The following is a 21054-nucleotide window of genomic DNA, read 5'->3' on the forward strand; positions in this document are numbered from 1 at the left end:
GACATTCAAACATACCAAAACAATACATCTTTCCCAAAGTAAAATTCAGAAGGCTCAGGATACTGTTAAGGTTTTATGGTTTCCCACTTCTCTCAATCTTGACATCTATATACATAAAACAATATAATTAAACTATCAACCATGGAGATTCATGATTCATAAATGCTATCTCAACATTCCCATTAAAACAAAAGATCAAGGAAATGGTCTATGAGTTTTCCCCCCCTTTGCTTTCAAAGTAAGGTCTAATCTATTGTTTGAGATGGCTTAAAAACTGATTTTTTTGTTTGTTTGCTTGTTTTGCATACTAGGGATGAAACTCTGGGCCTTGCCACTGACCTACATCCCCAGACAAGCCATTTTTATTTATTTATTTATTTATTTATTTATTTAATTTATTTATTTAGGTGCTGGGCATGAACTTGGGTCCTTGTGCTTGTGCAGCAGGCGGTGAAACCACTGAGCTAAATCCCCCGCCTAGATGAGCCATTTTAAATTTTGAGACAAGGCCTCACTAAATTGTCCAGGCTTGGCTGGAACTTGTAATCCTTTTTGCCTTAGCCTCCCAGAGTACTGGAATTAAAGGGAGTAAACTATCACACCCAGGTTTAAAAACAACTTTAACTGGGTTTGTCGTGGGTGTAGCGAAGCTTGTAAAGCATGTGCTAAGCATGCACAAGGTCCTAAATTCAAGCCTCCGCACCAAAACTAAAACCAAAAAGGCCTTGCACACATACACAAATTTTGATTAATGAATCAATCTTGACAGATTTATTTTCGTTAACTGTCATATTTTAAAAGTTCACCTATCAATGACCATAAAACTTTCTCTTTATCAAAGACACCATTAAGAGTCAAAAGGGAATACACAATCCACTCTCGGGACATTCATATCCAGAATATACTAAAGACTCGTATATTAAGTGTCAGACAACAAACTGACACTTAAAAAACATGGAAAATGTGTAAATGGGTACTTAATGAAGGAGCTACTCTAAAACCCAATAAGAATATTACAAGGTGCTCAATATCCTTATACCTAGGAAAATGCGAATTAAGGCTACAATGATTACCATTATAAACATTTTAATGTGATAATTTGATGTGTAGGCTAAAACAGAGTGCAACTAAAACTGTCATAGTGTGATAAAAAATATATTAAACATTTATTAAATTTACAGTAAAAGACACATTGCCAGTAATTACCCTCAAAATACAATATTCCCTCTCACTTCAAACACTTCCCATTGTTCTTGCCACTTTCTACATCAGTTCTGGAAGCCCTCTTGTGTGTCTTGAGTTACACTATCATGGCTGTCTCCACATCCTGAATCAATTCAAAACATTTATGGCAATTTCTGTCAAATAAAAAATTACAGTGTATCCTCATTCACCTTATTCACCAGATCTGGCGCATGTGACTTCTGGCTCTTCCCCACGTCAAAATGACCATGAACGGCAAACACTTTGAAATGATTAAGGACACTGAGCAGCTATGACAGCTCAACTAAAGACAATAACAAAAGAGAATGTCCAGCACTGCTTTACAAAGTGATGAGAGTAATGAGATACATGCTGGAAGAAAGGGAAAGTACGGGGGGGGGGGGGGGGGGGGGCCAGGGTGTGGGGGGGTGTTGGCAATGTTTCTTTTACTGTCATAAATTTTTTTAGTTTAACATTCACTGAATTTTGTGACCACACTGCTGTTAGGAATGTAAATTGCTATAACCACTATGAATCTGTAGCTCAACAAGTCCATTCTTAAGGAATAAAAGGGCTTACTTTCCTCAAAGGACATGCATAAAAAATATTCACAAGAAGTTTTATTCATAATAGCAAAAACTGGCTAAACAATGCATATAAGAATGGACAAAGAACTGTGATGTATTTGTACATATCTGTACACTAGAGTATTACAGAGAATAAAACAAACCATGTACTGATAATGCAACAATATAAATACGATAGGAATTACACTGAGCTAAAGAAGTCAAACATAGAGTACTTACTGCAAAATTCTTACCTATATGAAACTCAGGAAAAAGTAAAACTGTTTCAATGGCAATAAAAGTCATTAAAAGTATGATTTGTTTTCTTCTGAGGCACTCAGGCTCTTACTTTTTTTTTTTTCTAAAAAAAAAAAAGTGACTCTTCATTTGGTCCTATAGATTCCCAGTAAGTAACTAAAAGCAGGACAGGGTTTGATCTTCACTTTGCCTCTATCCTTTTTTTTTAACCTTAAAACTTTAAGTCAGATCCTCACTCAGCTTTGCACACAGGCATATAATCATTTAGGGAGTGTTGTATCTGTCTGAAGGTGGGCCAAAAGGTTGATTAGCTCTAAATTTACATAATCTATCTTATCCCCTCCCTTTCAAAACTGAGGACATCAAAAGAAGAGATTTACAGGGACACTCAACTACCAATGAGTGCCCACAAATCTCCAGTCATTGCCCTAAAGCTATGTTCACCTTTGATTTCAGCAGTACATAAAACTAAGACTGCCTAAAAAAGAAACACCCCTCTCTCTCTCTCTCTCTCAGACTGAATTGTACCCTCAAGCAATAAGGACTTCTCCCCTGAGCCATTTTGCAAACCAAACCTGAGACAATGTTCATGAAGATTCCGGCCCATCTCAGCTAATCCATAAACACCAATCTCCTTTTGTGGAGGGGCAGAATGACCCTCTTCATCTGAGATGTGACCCCATTAGGTCCTCAAGCTGAAATTCCTTTCCAATTTCCTCTTAACTAGAAATCTGACTATGCCTCACAATGACATGCCCTGAAATCTTTCCTGTGATGCAAGGTGAAGTCCCCATCTCTTCTCTGGGGGACCTCCTCAGGCCCTGACCAGTGACAGTTTCACACATATAAAAATGAATAAACCATTCAGTTAGTGTTAGTATACTTTATGTATTTAGTGTCAACAAAAGGGATTTAAAAATAATGGGCCGGGGATTTAGCTCAGTGGTTTCGCCAACTGCTGTGCAAGTGCAAGGACCCGAGTTCAATCCCCAGTACCAAAAAAATAAAAATAAATAATAATAATAATAATAAGGGTCTTAGTTTTCTATTTTTACGTTTACTATTTGCAAGTTTATTATTAAAGATATTACAAAGGATACAAATAGAGCGATGCAGAACGTGAGGTATGGGAGAACAGCACAAAGCTTCTATGGTCTCTCTAGGTTCCTCTACTTAAAGCTTCAATGTGTATCTTCTTTGAATTATCAGAAATAATTATGTATGGCTAGTCATATAAATCTGTACAATAACTAGAAACTGTGTTAACAGTAAACTGCAAACTCTAAATTCCTTGTTGGCAGAGCCTGTTATCTTTATGTTATAAATATTATCTAACTGGGCTGGCTCAGTGGTTCCGAAGGCACAAGGTTCCAAGTTTGATCCCCTGTACCAAAAAAAACAAACAAATAATATCTAACTGAATACATGATTATTAAAGAAAATATTGAAGGAGCACTGAGGAATTGATTAAAGGAAATTGCAGGACTCTGTCAATTAAATGCCAATTTAATAAATGAGCCTTAATAGGATCCTGTATAGGTGAAGAGTATGAGACTGCTAAAAGGATCAAAATGGGTAGTGAATTTGAATATGAACTGTCCATTAGACATAGACATAGCAATGTCATATTTTTGAATTTGACAACTGGGATTACCCTACCAGAATTCTTTATCCTTAAATATACATGTCCTTGCCTACTGTGCACAAGGCCTGGGTTCTATTGCTAGCACTGCAATTTTAAAAAGAAAAAAAAAAGTACACACTGTGGGTATAGCCACATCTGTAATACCAATTACTTCAGAGGCTGAGGAAGGAGGAACACAAGTTCAAGGCCATGAACAAGTTGAAAACATGAACAACTTAGCAAGATCCCCCTTCTCAAAAACTAAAAAAAAGAGGGATGGGGATATAACTCCTCACTGCCTAGGTTTAATCCTCAGTATCACACACACACACACACAGACACACACCATGCAGAAGTAGCTAGGGATAAAGAGACATGTCTGCAACTGTGTGTGTGTGTGTGTGTGTGTGTGTGTGTGTGTGTGTGTGTGTGTGTGTGTGTGTGTGTGTGTGTGTGTAGTGCTGGGGATCAAATGCAGGATCGTATCACAAGGTGGGCAAATACTCTTCCATTGAGCCACATCTTTAGCCCTGCAAGTCACTCTTAAATGACTCAGTGTCTTAGATATTTTTCTCATTGTTGAGAGACAAAATACCTGACATGTAAAGCTAGAGGAGGGAAGGTTTATTTAGCTCAGTTTGTAGAGGTTTCAGTCCATAGTTGGCTGGCTCTAAGGCAGGGTGGCACAGCAGAGGAGCATCACAGAGGAGAAACAGTCCATGGCATGACAGGGCAGACAAAAGGGAGCAGGCAACAAGCAATGGCAGCAACCAAGCCTGCCTTTATATTCTACCCAAGGCCACTCACTTTTTGGGCAGGGCCACCCACACCCAGGGTGAGGCACTCTTAATCCCAGCACCACAGCCTAGATCCAGCCACTTCTGAAAAACTCTATGACCACATGAGGATTTAGGGGGATGTCTAGATACAAGCCATAACATTCAAGAATAATAATAAGAACTATATACATATCTGTATCAAAAGTTGCAAGCAAATATGGCAAAACATTAACTGGTAGATCTATTCTTTGTTCTATTCTTGCTTTTTGTCCTCTATATTTGAAATGATCTCATTACAAATGCAGTCTTTATGGAGTCATAGGTAACCAAAATGTTTAGATCCTTTTAGTGCATTCATTCAAATCTGTACTGTTGTAAACGAAAGCGCTGAATTTGAAAATGAGTAAAATCAACCTCTCCTCTCCTCTTTCAAGGAGTTCTATCTAAAAACAAAACAAAAAAAACCTAACTAGAATACAATTATAAGTGCAAAGAGGTAGGAAGAAGGTGCCTAATTAAGCAAGGGTGGAGGTGTTTGAGAATTGGGGTGGTCACCTTTGTAAGATTGTCATAGACAGCAATCTACTTGGCTGGATACACTGGAGATGAAATAATTCACTTACATATCTATCCATGCTGCACACCAGTCCAGCCATGAATAAGCTACCCACACCAGCATGCTTCCCCATGAGTTATATGCCAGCCAGCCCACTGGCTATGGTTTGTGAATAAGAGCTCCATCACCCCAGGCTCCCGGGCAGCAGGACTGTCCAACAGGCTAGGAGCCCAGTTCCTTCAGGTTCTCCTATACACTTTATAACCCTCACCCACAGTCTCAGCCACGTCATCCTCAGGCTCCCTCCCTATGAAGGGGCTGCCAGTCACAGACATTCCTGATGGCCAGTATGATGCCTGTGGCTGCTTCACAGCCTCATGGACACCTGTGTCACCTCCTTCCATATGAATCAAGCCCCTGTCCTTTTTTAAAAATTCTTATTGGTACATTTTAGCTATACAATATGACATTCATCATTGGAGATTTATACCTTTACATAATATATCTTGGTTCTTATTTTTTCCTCATTCCCCTGCCCTCCCTTCAACCCCTCCACTCCTCCCTATTTACAAAGACTTTTGTTTCCATTTTCTCATTTCTCATATTAATTCCATTTCAAGCCCTTCTCTTAAGGTACAATAACTGTTTTGTTGTGACAATCACTATTTATGAGTTCAAACTATTAGGCACAAAATAGTCTCATGGGTCAAGGAAAGAAACTGAGAAGTCTTTGCTAACTTCATTTCCTCATTAAGAGGAAGAATATATACTGAAAATTACTAAACAAGATTGCCCTTGGTTTTGCTTGAGAATTACTCATAACTTTCTCCTGAGAAGCTTGTCTCACATTCTTTTTTGTTTGTTTTTTTTTTGTTTTTTTGAGACAAGGTCTCACTATGTAGCTCAGGCTGGCCTGGAACTTGCAGTGATCCACCTGCTAGGATCCTCCCAAATGCTGAGATTCCAGGTGTGCACCACCACACCCAGCAGTCTCAGATTCTTTAGACAGCCCACATCCAGTTCTTTTTGGAAATGTTCAGATTCTGCTGTAGCATAACAAAACACCTCTGGACTGCCACATATAATGAAAAACATTAATAAAACTGTAGGAATGCTATTTTAAAAAGCTAAATAAAGACATCAATTTAAAATACGGGCAGCCATGGTAACACTGCACACCTTAAAAGCAAGGGGAAAAAAGTGCTTAACCCCTCAGCCTAAGTTTAATCACCCGCTAAGAAATTAGAAAAAAGCTTCGCCTTATGTATTAATACAAGTGAAATTAAAAAGGAAAAATGAAGTATTAATAAAACTATTATAAAGAATAGAATAGTGGGGCTGGGGATTTAGCTTAGTAGAGCCACGCCTGCCTGGCAAGCTCAAGGTCCAGAGTTCAATTCCCAGTACTGGAAAAAAAATACAAAAAGAATGGAATAGTAAGACTTTGCTTTCCAATGGTGCTGCTTTTATTATACTTCAGTACCACCAAGTGGCAGAAGGACATACTGCAATCTTAGGTCTGAGAGTTGAATACTTACATCATTCAAGAATGGCAACTGTTGTAGGCTTAATTTTGTGCTCCACCCCCAAATATTTGTAGGTAGAAGCCCTATGGCTCAGTGTGACTATATTTGGAGAGCAAAGTGAAAGGACCAATGTAATAAAGGTCCAATGTGGTCCTTAACAGCATGGCCCTAATCTGACAGAGATGGTATCTGTGTAAGAGACAACATAGCCAAGTGTGGTGGTGCATACCTGTAATCCCAGCACTTGGAAGGCTGGGGCAGGCAGACTGTAGTGAGTTGGAGGCCAGCCTGCACTACACAGCAAGATCCTGTCTCAAAAAAAAAAAAAACAAAAACCAACCATCCAAACAAACAAACAAACAAGATAACACAGCTCTCTCAGCAGCACCCAAGCATGCACACAAGCATATACTCAGGAAAGGCCGTGTGAACAACGAGTTACAAAGTGGTCAACCACAAACCATAAAGAATGCCTTTGCCATGGGGCTGGGGATTTAGGTCAGTGGTTTTGCCACCTGCTGCGAAAGTGCAAGGACCCGAGTTCGATCCCTGGTACCAAAAAAAAAAAGAATGCCCTCACCAGGAACCCACATCTTCGTCTCTAAATCTGTTTAAGTAAATTTCTGTTGTTTAAGCCACTCCATCTATGATAAATTATTCTGGCAGTTCAGCAGGCTAAAACAGATACACTCCACCTTAGTTCCCAAACTACTCTCTACAAGTAGTGGATCTTGTTCAATTTTGCAACTTGCAATTTTTCATTTTCCCCAAGTTTCCCCTAGAGAATCCAATTATAGAGATAGCTGACAATTTAATCAAAATGTATCATTTCACTCAATGCAGTGTCCTTTCTGGACCTGTTCAACTACTCTGCTGTAGTTTTAACTACGTGAGCAAGATTGTAGATCAATTTCTCTAAATAAGATACTATGTTTCCTGTTCTGTCCTTCTTGATGGGCAACAGAACTACAAAGTATGAAGACACAAAAGGGAAGACTTAAGAATTGGTCCTTTGCATCCTCTAACATCTAGGCAAAGGAAAGAAAGCTCTAGAGGATGTGGGAATTACCTTCTCCCCAAGCAGCTTTCTTACAGTTTAAGAGGTGTACATAAAACTTTAATTTATTTGGAGAAGGCTACTTTGTCTATAAGCTGTTACAAACACTACAAATACTATGCTGGATAAACTGTTTCATAGTGAATTTAACATACAGTATTTTTTTTTAAATACAATATTTTCAATCATTTTTAAAAATCCTGCCTCACAGGATTTAAACAACTTCTATTTTTCCTATAAAACTACTAACGGTTTGTAAGAATTTAAATTTTTTTCTTCACTAACAGTTATTAATGGTTTTAAGTATTTGAACTTTTAATTCTCACCAATAGTTACATACAAAGTTAAAGTAAGCAACAAACACTACTACAGAAAAAATATAAGGCAATGGAGTCTAAAACAATATGCCACAAAACCCATTTTACTATCTCAAATTAGAAATCACTACCTTGTTTTCTTTGTTTTTCCTTTTCCGGTACCGGGGATCAAACTCAGGACCTTTGGCCTCCAAGGCAGGCACGGTGCCACTGAGCTAAATCCCTGGCCCCACCTTGTTTTCTCTTCTTTAAAGCTATTACTTCTATGATTGGTAATGCTAATCTTTTCATTTTAACCATTTCACTGGGTTTATAGTAGTATCTTACCAAAGTTTTAATTTGCATGTCCTAGTCCCTAATAATAATAAATTACTTTTCATGTTCTTATAAAAAAAGACATTATTTCTAGTTATGACATCCTTGAAAGTGACCCTCATTAATAAATTTGTTTTACACAGATTAAATGACTTGCCCAAACAAAGTGTTTAGGCTATTAAGTAACAGAGCCTACACTGGAACAAAAATCTTCCAACTCCTAGGCTACCATTCTTTCCACTATATATATCATACTTATTACATACAGGTCAACTTTTCAAATCTTAAAGTATAATGTAATGATAAAGAATGGCTAAGTACACAGTACACAAGGTACTATGTAAGTAATGCTACATGAATAATGACAGCAGCTGCTATTAAAGTTCAGAGATTACTGTGGGCTAAAGCTGGCTGGTAAACTGGACTATTTAAGAATGAACTTGAGAACTTACCCATTCTAAACTTCATTTTACAGAGAAACTCAGGTCCTATATACCAAGCTAGCGTGTCACAGAACTTCAAATAAAAAGAGTAATTTGAGTTGGTTTAGAAACATATCTATATAGGATTCAAACAGAAAGGAAAAAGAGAGATGTTTCAGGTAAAGAAATAGTTCCAGCAAAATTTTAGAGTCTGAAACAAACCAGTCAGTGCAGAGGACAGCAAATAAATAATTTAAATGGGTCAGGTGTGTGCTGAGGAGGGGAGTCAGAGTTCATTCTGTAGGCATACGATTTTCGAGCAACAATAATGTAAAGTTCTTAGAATGGTCCCATTTGGGCACCTACATGGAAGTCAAAACTATAAAATAAAACAAGGACTGTAATAGCCAAAATGTTTTACAATTACAAAGTCAATTCCAAAATTAAAAGGTTAAAAGCATACCATCATTAAAAAAAGGAACAAAAGATGATTTTTTTAGATGGACTAATCAGGCACACACCTATAATCCTCGAGAAGGGGTGCTGAGGGAGGGGGATTTCAAGCTCAATCCCAGCCTGGGCAATTTAGTGACTTAGCAATGCTCTTTTGAAAATAAAAAAGGTTGGGATGGGGGATTTAGCTCAGTGATTCCAGCATCTGCCTCACAAGCGCAAGGTCCTGAGTTCGATCCTGAGTACCAAAAAAAAAAAAACAAAACAAGATGGAGGTGTAGCACAGTGCAAAGCCACTGGGTTCAAACCCTAGCACTACAGAAACAAAGACAGGGAAAGAAAATGGAAACAGAATAAATGAGGAGATACATGGACAAAACAAGAGACAGTTATAAGGCACAGTACTTCATGCACTCATGAAATTCTGGAAAGATTGGACCATCCATCCAAAAGAACAAGTCCACAAGCTTCAACCACTCAACAGTTCACCTGAGCCTCACTTGGGCAGCACATTGGTTTCCATATCCCAAGCATCTCTCAGGCAGGTGTCATTTCAACCAGTTGATTCTTGTACTGAATAAATCTAATAACTCATTTTTATGTTGTCTTATAAAAATTAATGAAAAATATGCAATATTAGGTCACCCTGTATTTAAATTGCACTGGTGAGTGGTTAAACAATACTTTGAACCTAATGGCCAAATACACTGTTTCAAACTGCAGTACTCACCTCTCTAGCAGCACAATCATGAGGAGCTTCTTCTTTATTTACTTTTCCTTTGGGAAATCCCCAGCCTGATTTTGCTAGGTACCCCTGAACCAGTAGTACCTAAAAAACAAGCAGAAATATAACTCAAACTTGCCCTCCTTTCCACTGCTCCGAAAATCAAAGGTGTTGCTCTCCTTATTTCAAGTTACTACCAATAACTGTATATGGCACTGATTTAGATGACTTTCCTAAGTCTAAATATACTATTGCTGTGAAGAAAGGCATTTTGCCTATTTTAAAGTGTTTCTTCATTAATAAAATGACACATATTTGGACTGAGCCATAAATGCAAAACAAATACAAAATCCTAAGACCCAGAATATACCAAAATATGTAAAATTTGGCCTTTTAGCCCTATAGATCTAAGTATACTATATATGCTCAATTAAGACCACTACACAACAAATTTTGTTTATACACTAAAAACTAACAGTTGATCACCAATCTTTTACTTTATTAAACTCACATTTTCAAGTGTTTCATCAAGAATAATTGCACCATATGTTGGAACTCCCATTTTATATTCCTTCCATTCATCCAAAATTTTTTCCACATCTTCACCTTGAGGCAGCAAAAATGGACAATGACTGAAGAGTATAGTGTTAAGGAAGTTCCTTTCTCCTTTAACACAGCTTGAAAAATTACATAGAGACCTATTTAAATGACCTGTATTTTAGATGAAATTGTTCAACATATCACTTTACTTAGGTTTAATATTTTCTGGTTTCTTCCACATCCACTTTCTCTTGAACAAACTCATCGTTAACTTCTGTATTTACCCTAGACACAAATCAAGTAAATTTTGGATACTGAAGAATGAGATCCCTGAGTTAACACAAATGAATTCAAAACCTGTAACATTTCAAATACTTCTCAAATTCGTATCAGACTGAAAAGATATTGAAACTGACAGCAAGAAACAGAAGTACATAAGTGTATGGAGAGAAGAAGGGATAAAGAGGGGGGAGGCGGCTGGGAGAGATGGAGAATGAGAAAGAGAATACATACTGTGAAGTGAAAATAAACTATCAGAAAACACACACAAAATGGTTAACTCTGGGAAGCAGAACTAGGGATAAGATATATAATATTCCATACCCTTAAATTTCTTTACTACATACATCTATTGGTCTCATAATGAAAAACATTTTAAAGATGAAGACTTATGAATTAGAGAGAAAAGTTAAATCAGGGTACTGCCAGTTAAAACAAACAAACTGGATATGCTCCTCCGCCAAACTGGACAGTGTACAGCAGTAGGGGGAAAAAAGTAAAACTCAAACCCTGAAATTATATGCCTTTCAATTATCCATGCCATCAAATACCTCATCACTGAAACTGCTAATGATGAAAACTGTGGGGAAATTTATAATTTATAGTAGTATTTTTCAGAGCCTATTTTTAAAGATTTTCAAGTCTTCTGTAAAGAACTTGTACTGTGTTCTCATTTTGATGTTAAACTAAAAATATGGAATAATTATGTAGGTAAGCACATATATGAAACATTACCACAGTATTTCAGAGATCATATTGGTACCAGAATTACTTTAATCATTGTGAGCTATTACAATCAGAATCAAACCTAATATATGTGCGTGATAAATAATATGTTATTTGCACTGAGATCAAATGGTATCAAATGATGCCCTAACATAAAGATTTCACAACAAATGAAACAGGAAAAGGTGGTGTTAAGAACTGGTAGTACAGAGACACCAAACTCAGAAGAACCTTTAAGTTAGCACCATACGTCCACTGAGATGAGAGGTTTGGGCAAAACAAAAATATCACATTAAATTCATTTTACTAATTTGAATTTTATGTGTTCCACAATTTCATATTTTAAAATATTTTGATTTTATAGTTGTAACAAGAAAAAGGCCCTCATCAAGTCCAAAGAAGTGAGTTATCTATGCCGACAACATAATTAAAAGACAGGTACAAGGTTAATCCCAATTATTATTCCATGCCTTCATTTGGGGAGGGTGAAAACAGAATGTAAGTTTAGATATATTAACCATCTCATGAATAACTACAGTTCCACAAAGGCTAAGATTCTGAAAGTTATTTACCAGTACAAGTTAGGATAAACTTTTTCCAGTAAAATTTGTTGTGAGTTATAAAAGTCATCACAAATTTTTTTTTAACCTAACCAAAGTTTAAATTTTAAATAGGCATTTCTTCCATTAAAAAATTAACCACAGGGCCGGGGGATTTAGCTCAGTGGTTTTATTGCCAGCTGTGCAAGCGCAAGGACCGGAGTTCAATCCCCGGTACCAAAAAATAAATAAATAAATAAAAAATTAACCACAGACAAACATAAAAAGACCCCAGGAACGGAAATAATGCCCAAACTTTAGAACAGAATGTATATTCAGTTTTTCTTTCTGTTCCTTCTCCTTAAAATGACCCTCATAATTTCAAGGTACACCTGCATCTCCACAAAATGGTCACCTGTTATTTTTCTATCCATAACATTTATTTTTTAAAAATACTAACAAACCACGCAGTTGCACGTGCCTATAGCTCCAAGACTTTTAGAAGGCTGAGGCAGGGGACTGGTTATTCAGGAGTTCAAAGCCAGCCTGAAACCCTGTCTCAAATGAATAAATAAATAAATCAAGTGAGCAAGGAATGAGTGGAAAGCACAGAAGCTTATGTCCAATGTGTTTTAATTAAACTGTCAGGGTAGTGCTAGTGTTGGCTAGGTCCAGAGGGTTGCTGTGGGAATCAGTTCCAGAAATGCATATGGATGTGAAAGACAAGGAAATCAAGGAACTGAGGCTAGAATTCTGTGTTGTCTATGAGGAAACTATAACAAGGTAATGGGTAGGATTTTCAATAAAGAATAACCTTCTATGCCTTCCTTTTAATTATTTGCACTACATTGTTATTCTGTATCAGTCTTCAACTGCTTTCCTTTCTCCCTCTTAGGACCCTCCTGCTTTTATTTTCTTCCCTGAACTATATGGTCTACCACTTTGATTAATCTCTTAGCAATATCCTAATTCCTCTGCCCCACTGTGTTCTGAATTTAGCTTCCTAACACAACTTCAGCCAACCAATTCCAGGATGCCCATCTATCCACATCACTGACTGCTTACTGAAGAAAAACTAAGACTATGCACAATTTACAAGAGTAAAACTAGGTATAAAAAAGTCCCACAATTTGTCCACAGATGCACAACTAGTAAATGGGAGGCAGAATGTGGCTCCAAAAATCATGCTCTTAACTCCCACAGAATGCAGTCTCTCCTCTCATCAAATTCAACTTCTCACTTCATCATTCCCCTATAAAACTTCATTTTCCTACAAATGGAATGGCACATTCATCCATTCAACTGCTGAAATCAGAAACCATCACTTGTGTTCCCCAGATATTTAAGTTATCCCCAATTGTATCTCCTAAGTATCTTTCAAATTTGGCTTTTCCAATGAACTTCTAATGTCACAGGTTTTCACTTTCTCATAAATAATAGCATCTCAGAATCCAATCTTGCCTTCTTCCCCTTCACTGTGCACACTGCTCTTCAGTAACCTTTCAAAATTCTCCTTGTACAGAGAGAAATGTGACAAAATGTGAATAAAAATATATGAAAGATATGACAGTAATTCAATAAATTTTTTTACTTTTCGTATAATTTGAAGGGTTTTTTTCCCGCAAAATAAGACATTTTTTGAAAATTCTGTATGTTCTTGTTCCTTTCCAAGCAAATGTGGCCCACAAGACTCCTATATGTTTTAAACCACCAATTACGCTCTGGCTTCACTTATTGCTCATTTACACTAATACATATTTTACTTTTACTTCCTCATAGATCTTTCTCATATAGATTTCCTTCAAAGAAGTCATCTAATTAAAATTTTTTTTTAAATTACAGTCCACCAAAAATATGTATACACACTTCAGGAACAGAAAAACTTGTATAAGTATTACTAAATTGATTGAGACAACATGACATTAGTACAAGTTACCTTTGGCCTCCATAATTACAAGAGGTGTTCAAAATGGTGACCATCAGCTTCCAGACATTTATTATGGTGAATTGCTACTTGGGTAACCTTGGTCATTGAGATTGTTGCACATATATTTTCAATTTCTTCTCTAAGGGCTGGCAGTGCAGAGTGGGTTTCTGCAATAATATAACCTTTAGGATCCCCCATACGAGAGTAACACCATCTGTTGAAAAAAAAACATACTATTTTTCTTTTCCTGATGTGTATATACAGTTTTAGGGCAGACTCTGTAGTTTACATGATCACCAGGTATTGCCCTAAATAATTTACTACATGTACAAATTAGCTTAATTCTCAAACTTATCCTTTGCCTCACTACTAACCTTATTTTTTTCAGATGAAGAAACTAAGAACAGGAAAAATTAGATAACTTCCCCCAAGATCTTTGAGTGGATAAATTCAGGATTAAATAGCCCCCAAATCTTGATCCCTCTTCTCTCTTCTGTTCTCTCTGAACCCCGTACTGTTCTATTTATCTTACCATACTGAACTATAATTCTTTTGTTTCTCATCTTCACAACACTGAGTTTAACTTGTTCACTGTATAATGCCTGGCACAGAGTAACCATTTACTTATTTAATGGAAGAATCCACTATAGTTCTTTCCCCACAACATCAAACTAAAAGAAGTGTACCTGAAATAATTTTACTTTTTAATAGCAAAGAAAGTACAAAAACTCATGTGCACAGTTATGTGCAAAATCTGATGCAGTACTACTCCAAAGATCTACTTTGGTAGAAACATAAATCTACACAAAGTGACCAAAACAAAACATTGGTTAAGTAGACCATAACTCCCTAAAACCAAAGACTTCTCCACACTACCCACCACCAAAGATGGCACTTAGTATACTTTTATCTCCCTTTGGTTCTTCATTAACTTCTACACATTGAATGAGTCGAATGGTTTGACCACCTTTTGAAATCTGTTTCCCATTAGTCTTTTCTTTATAGTTTCATTACTGTGGCTCAAAACCTTCCTGTTCCTTATCTCAAGTTATATGACAGCTCACTGTATGGTTTAACCTACCTAATAAATCTCCTGGAATACCATTTTAAAATGATCTGAGTAACACTTCTTACCTTGCTCAAAAACTTGCTATGATTAAGCTACCCAGAACAGTATTTCATCCGTTTTCTATAGAATCTAAGGAGTTCTGTATTTAATGGAGCTCAAGAAAGTAACAGGGAGGGCCAGGGATTTAGCTCCATGGTGCCACCTCCTGCCTCACAAGTGCAAAGTCCCAAATTCGATCCTAGGTATCAAAAAAAAAAAAAAACAAAACAAAAAAAAACAAACAAACACCAGGGAGCAGAGTATGGAGTATTACTGGTCACCAATTCCTACTCCCACTCTAGTTCTAACATACTGTGCTTGCAAGTACAAATACATTTACTTCATGCTTGAGAAAAATAAAGAACTCCACAATACAAAACAAAGCATATTAGCTCAAGCTGTAGGAATCCCCACAATGTGTAAAATATACTTTTCCATCTGTATCTACTATTGTGGCCTCCTAAGAACTCTGTGCTCAATACAAACTAATTTATTTTCTGAGATAGCCTTATAATGTTCCAACTCCATCCCTATTTTTAACCTAGAACATATTCCTCACTTCTGTCTATATAAGGAATCTTATATTCCCTTAAAAATATACCTTTGCCTAAATTCTTTCTACCTTTTTCTAAAATTCTAAAAATGTATCAAGATCATTAGCAATTTATCAACTGTTTGCCTTATGGAATAGTTATTTTTATAATCTTAAATATTCATGCAAATCATTTATTATAAATTATGACAGGGTGCTGTGTAATAACATATATAGAACAAAAAAAGATTTGAAGAAAAAGATTTCTTTGTATTTACTACAGTACAAATAAAACTTTTTCTTCTTTTTGGTTTTTTTGAGACAGGGTCTCTCTATATAGTTCAGGGTGGTCTTGAACTCACTCTATTGCCCAGCCTGGCCTTGAACTCATGGCACTTCTCCTGCCTCAGCCTCCCGAGTGCTGGGATTACAGGCATGTGTCACCACGACCAGCTAATAAAACTGCTTTTAACACTGAATATTTGGTAATTAAGAAATTGCTAAGTAAATTGGAAAGGCAATTTGATTGAAGAATGGTACAAGAATGAAGTTAAAACAGATCAGTTTTAGAAATAGATTTTCTAAAAGAAAATAAAATCAATTTCTAATCAGTTACATTTTGAGAGGCCCTATGTATAAAAATAAGACTACTAAAGGGCCAGGGGATTTAGCTCAGTGGTTCCGCCACCTGCCTCACAAGCGCAAGGTCCAGAGTTCAATCCTTGGTACCAAAAAAAAAAAAAAAACCTACTAAATTGTGTCTACTTTATATATACAATTTGGGATGGGGGCAGTTCTAGGGATCAAACCCAGAAGCTCAATGCATGCTAGGCAAGTACTCTAACACTAGACTACATCTCTAGCCTTCATTATATATATTTGACAATTTTCAGAAATCAAGGACATATTATCCAGTAAGTTAAAAATCTCAAAGACAAGTAAAAGAAAATTCAAAACTATTTTATTAACAAGAATGAAAGACAGTCATAGTAACAAAAAGGATATCAGCTTTAGCAAAGTCTCTTATCCCACACTGAGGTAATCCTGGTGTGTTCTGCATGTAGAAATCCAAGTAAAACCAATGGGCAAGTTCAATCTGAAAACACACTCGGATTGCATTGTCTCTTTCCTCGCTGGGAATATGCAAAATAAATCGGCTGTCAAAAACAAAACACATACAAAATTACATTTACCAATTGTAATGATTTATTTTAATCTATGAAACTGTTTCACCCCGACCCACAACTTAGAAAAGGGATCAAAAGGAGTTCCAATCAAGGAAGTAATTAGAATTTGTGGAAATCAGCGTAAGAGAAATGAGTTTTCGGACAGAGAAAACAAGATACAACATTTATCTCGAAATGGAATTTAAGGGTCTGTATATTCTGTTTACAAGTATAGAAATAAAAGCTAACAAAGTGGGAAGGAAAACATCCTTCACTAGGATTTCCTTCCATGTCTAGTAACATTTCCAACCATATATGCAAATATATTTGTAAAATTTAATACCAACATTTCATATGTGATTAACCTTCACATATAAAACTTTACAAAGAAATACTGTCAAAGAGAGAAACTGATATTCTCTTGCTGCTCTTTAACATAACACACTTTCCAAAGAACCTAATCTGTATAGTCCTGGTTTAAACTCACTTTCATGAAATTTATTTTTTAAAATCCAAAATTGTGTTTTCTAAGTACAGTGGAGAAAAGATGGAAAAATGTCTTCTATTATGTAAATGTACATAATGTACTGTATTATACATACACATATATGTGATAATCCTCTAGGTGAAACAGATAAGGTAGAATTTATAAATCCAACTGAAAATGAGCCGTCATTAAGCATCTACTAATTTTTTTGCTAAGCATTTTTGGTAACTTCTAGTAAACATGAGAGATATGTTGAACTAAATAAAATGAGCTCACAGGTATTTTTAAAGTCATTTTTTTAGTAAAATTTTATTGAGGATATAAACATATTTAACGTGTACTGTTTATTTCTACATGAGGGTGTACCCTTGATCATCATCACAATCAAGATAATGGACATATCCATCACCTTCCAAATTTCCTTTCTTCCCTTTGAAATCATTGTGTCAACCCTCTTCGTATTTCCAGGCAATCACTGATCTGTTTTTGGTCACTAGAGATTAGTGTGCATTTTCCATAGTCTTAAGGGAATCACACTGAAACTCTTGCGTTTTGTCGGTCTTTCACTTGGCTCAACTATTTTTAGTCATTTTTAAAAACTAAAAATAGTATCACCAGTTTGATCACTTACATTACTCATTAGTGATGGTACTAAATGACTCTTGGCTCTTAAGTTTCCAATCAAATCTCAAGGAAATATTTTTAAATTACAAGATTAGAGTAACATCCAATAAAGAATAAGGAAATAAGACAAACATACAAACAGTAATCTGTTTCAATACAGAAAAATGATGGGGAAAAGGAGCTTAAACTGCATATATACTAAGAACAAAAGGTCAAATATGAAAATCTAACATTAGCTAAAGCATAAAACCAAAACCCCGCTGTACAACATTTGGGATCTAGTTCCTGCCCAACTATTCAATCTCTTATCACTGAGAGGTTCTTTGTATCTAGTGAGACCTCATTCTTGGAACTTGTAGCTGCCATTTTTATACTGTATTCATCTGCCCCTTTCCACATCCATCTATCAAAATGATAAATCTTCTCCCTTCCACTCGTTGGACTGGATATTGAACCCAGGGCCTTGCCCATGTGAGGCAAGCACACCACTGAGCTACATACCTAGAAACTGCTCATTCATCCTGAAACTTACAAACACTACCATGTAAGTACCATGTAAGTACCATATAAGTACAACAGACTCCTCAAAACAGACTTATAAATGAAGTATGGTCAAAATATACAGTGCTTTAGTTTTCTAAATTATAAAAGATATATTGCCATTGATCCCCTTCAAAACATTTCTCTTGCTCTGAACACTCATATCATTCTCGCCATTTTCTGAAGTACTTCTGGAAGTCCTTTATGAGGTGTGATAAAGAAATATAGTGAAAGAAATATAGTGAATGTTGCTGCTGGGTGCCATCCAAAAGAAAGGCAGACTCATAAACAGTATGGTGTATCTTCATCCACCTTATTCACTGGATCTGCCACAGGGTGAATTCTGGCTCTTCCTCAAAGTCAAAATGACCATTAAAGGTAATCATTCTGAATCAATGCAGGACATCTAGGATTCATGACAGTGAAAGTGAATGAAGACACTCATGAAAGCAGACTTCCACACTCACTTCAGAAAGCTCCAAGTACAATGGATAAATGTCTCCAAAGCAAGGGGGAATATTTTGAGGGAGATTAATAACAGAAACATGTCTTTTACTATAATAAAATTTTTAAAAATTTCTTCAAACGTTCACATTTTTGATCATACCACATACTCTCAGACTCCTATCATAGGAATTACATGGTTATTACTATTGTCCATAAACCTTTCCAAATTAGTTGTGAGGTAAATATTTTATTTTTGCATATTTTTATTCCCAATAGTCTAGCAAATTACAGTAATAAAAATATGCAAAGATATTACCTGGATTATAGTTTACCTTTAAATGCTTATAGATTATTCTTCCTGGTTAAGCATGCACTAATCTGTTCCTCTCATCAAATGCAGCTATAAAACACGAACAGATATACAAAATAGCTACTTTGGAACTATGAAAAGAAAACAGCAGAAAGTTCTGAAAAGACCAGAATCAAAGTGAATCTACCCCTTTCCACTTGTCTGTTACCCACTATCCTGGATTGGGGGCTGGAAGTAGGCATCAGTCAATGACAGAGAAAGTTCCAAAAGTTCTTGAGTTCTGCCTCAATGATTAAGAAAAGAATCTACTGGCATCCTCTACTGCTTGGGAGACGGTGGAAGAAATCCTCTCTAATTTTCTTTTCTCCTTTCTTTCAGGCCCCAGCCCTCAACCAGTCCTATCGCGATTTATCACGATTTTAGAGGTAACAGCAATAAGGACCTACATAGCCTAAAACCCTAAGGAACAAGAACCTTCCTTTCCAATGTCAAGAGCTGTATGAGTCCAGAAGAGTACAGACAATCTCTATTGCTTTTTCTGTCTGTTCTCTGGCTGGCTAGTCCCAGACATAGACAGTAACATTAAGTGTACAGCATGGTTTTCTGGCTATAGGACCAAAACGGCAAGCCCTAGGGAACACACAAGTTCTAGAGAGATGGCAAGAAGAACAGCCAGAAAAATGATCCCATAAAATTGTTTATGAAATCTAGGGCTCAACCTTGATCCGCACATGCTCAGACTACTCTACAACTGTCCATTTTAAGCTCAGAGAACCAAACTACAAAAAACAGTCCTTGCCAAGAATGGTGCGGCACATGCCTGTGGACCCAGCACTCTACAGGCTGAGCCAGGACGATGTCCGGGAGTTCAAGGCCAGACTGAACTGTACAGCAAGACCTCTTGGAACGCCCCCCGCCCCCCCAAGCTTGTCCTCTTTTCTCTGAACTCAAGTCTGAGGCATTTTCTATTGACTTCCACTACGGAAGATGAGGCATTAACTATTTCCACTTTCATTCCCCCATACTTCTTTTTTTTCTGATTGATACTTAACTTTTTCAATTTTTATTTTTTATTAATACATGTTTACAGTAATGATTACATTCCTCATGAGGAGTTGGTACAAGTTTGTAACATATCTTAATTCTTTTTCATCCCCTTTCTTCTCCTCCCTAGCCCTTCCCTCCATCTCTTGGTGCCCCCTCTCATGTGTAAAATATCTACTTTCTTATTCTCTATTATCTATCTTTTACTCTTTATATTGCATGGTTTCTCATGTAAGAGAAACCATGCAATATTTAAGCTTGTGTGTCTGATTTACTTCACTTAACATTATGGTATCATGGTGAATCATTTTCCTATAAACGATTCAAGTTTACCCTTTATGGCAGAGTAGTACTCTATTATTTATTAATAAATACATTTTCCTTATGTATTCATCTGTTGATGTGCATACAAGCCACTTCCAAGATTTTTAGCTATTATGAACTGTACTGGTATAAACACAGATGTGCATGGGTCATCAAGAAATCAGATAGTGCTGGGGAGGTTGCAGGGAAAAAGAACTCTTTTCCACTGATGCAAATGTAAGCTATGGAAATCAGTATGGAGAGCCCTCAAAAACATAAAACCCGGGGGCCGGGGATTTAGCTCAGTGGTGCCACTACCTGCCTCACAAATGCAAGGTCCTGAGTTCAATCCCCGGCACCAAAAAATAAATGAATAAAAATAAATAAAACCAGAAATTCTGTTTGACCTATTTCCCTTACAATAGCTTCTCAAAGAGTTAGACATCATTTTACAGTTATCCACATACCTTTCTCATATTTCCATTCTCCCAACACAATTATATCAGTTTTGGTTAGTTTCTTAATTTTGGCACTACTGACATTTTGAAGCAGGTAATTCTGTTAGAGATGCTGTTCTGTGCAGTGCAGGATGTATGGCAGCATTTCCAGCAAAGTTTTAACAACCAAAAGTATCTCCAAATATTGCCAAACGATCTGAGAGGACCAAAATCACTCTGAGTGG

General features: G+C 36.5%; 1 protein-coding gene across 4 annotated transcripts in view; it reads right to left on the bottom strand.

The window, feature by feature from the left end:
• Dcp2 (decapping mRNA 2) overlaps positions 1-21054 on the bottom strand; it is a 48191-nt gene that overhangs the window by 19788 nt on the left and 7349 nt on the right. Inside the window, exons 1-4 of one of the 4 annotated variants that reach the window (XM_013077944.3) lie at positions 15814-16437; positions 13821-14025; positions 10312-10477; positions 9807-9905 (exon numbers count right to left, since the gene is read on the bottom strand). In XM_013077944.3, coding sequence (XP_012933398.1) covers positions 9807-9905; positions 10312-10477; positions 13821-13864 — 309 coding nt within the window. In that variant the 5' untranslated portion in view covers positions 13865-14025; positions 15814-16437. The other 3 variants (XM_004836188.4, XM_087194490.1, XM_087194491.1) reach the window with 3 other exon arrangements.

Source organism: Heterocephalus glaber, unplaced genomic scaffold (assembly GCF_053883595.1).
Source record: "Heterocephalus glaber isolate CG9 unplaced genomic scaffold, H.glaber_assembly_v1.0 deba00001606, whole genome shotgun sequence".
Taxonomy (NCBI): domain Eukaryota; kingdom Metazoa; phylum Chordata; class Mammalia; order Rodentia; family Bathyergidae; genus Heterocephalus; species Heterocephalus glaber.